At 34.6% G+C, this 680-nt stretch overlaps 1 protein-coding gene across 1 annotated transcript in view; it reads right to left on the reverse strand.

The window, feature by feature from the left end:
• Positions 1 to 680, reverse strand: part of LOC119587860 (armadillo-like helical domain-containing protein 3) — a gene marked incomplete in the record, with an annotated part of 8129 nt that overhangs the window by 5688 nt on the left and 1761 nt on the right. The window contains 2 exon segments of the mRNA XM_037936563.1: positions 91 to 224; positions 445 to 586. Coding sequence (XP_037792491.1) covers positions 91 to 224; positions 445 to 586 — 276 coding nt within the window.

Genomic DNA, 680 nt, shown 5'->3' on the forward strand with positions numbered 1-680 from the left:
ATCATAAAACAAGATCCTTAATACATATATCTGAGTCTTTGCAAGAATATTCACAGTATTTCTACATATCAGTAAATTTCTATGCCTCACCTGAATGACGGAGTCGAAGTTGCAATTGATGGTGAGATACTCAAGAACAGTGTTTTGGCTGATGTTGTCTGTCCCTGTGGCCAGAACTAACAAGAACTTAAGGCTAAGGGACTTCAGACTGTCACAATATTCACCTGTAAGAAAATTTACTATAATTCTCAGTACATTAGAATGCGTTAAAAGTTAACATTGCAATCTTTTATATATATGTCCCTGTAAAATTACAAAATCAAAACAGTTCTATTTAGCCTCATAATTTCAAGCCTCTGCATCATAATAACGAATAGAAACAATTCCTTAGGAATAAATGCTAATGTTTGATGCTAACTGTAAAATCAACTGCAACCAACTTACCTGTTAGGAAATTTGAGACATGATTCAGGAGAAGTTGCATTTGTTCTTCTGCAGAATCAAAGCCTATGAGAATGTTAATGAAGTCAAACCCATAATCTCCCTGCATTTTTCTGTAGAGTCCACGTACCAGGCTGCATAAGGTCTGTAGAGGGAAATGAAATACTGTGCTTCTCTAATGCAATAAAAGTTGTGCACTTACTAAGAGTACTGTTATCAATGACTATTCTTTTAAAAAG

Source organism: Penaeus monodon, chromosome 23 (assembly GCF_015228065.2).
Source record: "Penaeus monodon isolate SGIC_2016 chromosome 23, NSTDA_Pmon_1, whole genome shotgun sequence".
NCBI classification, from domain to species: domain Eukaryota; kingdom Metazoa; phylum Arthropoda; class Malacostraca; order Decapoda; family Penaeidae; genus Penaeus; species Penaeus monodon.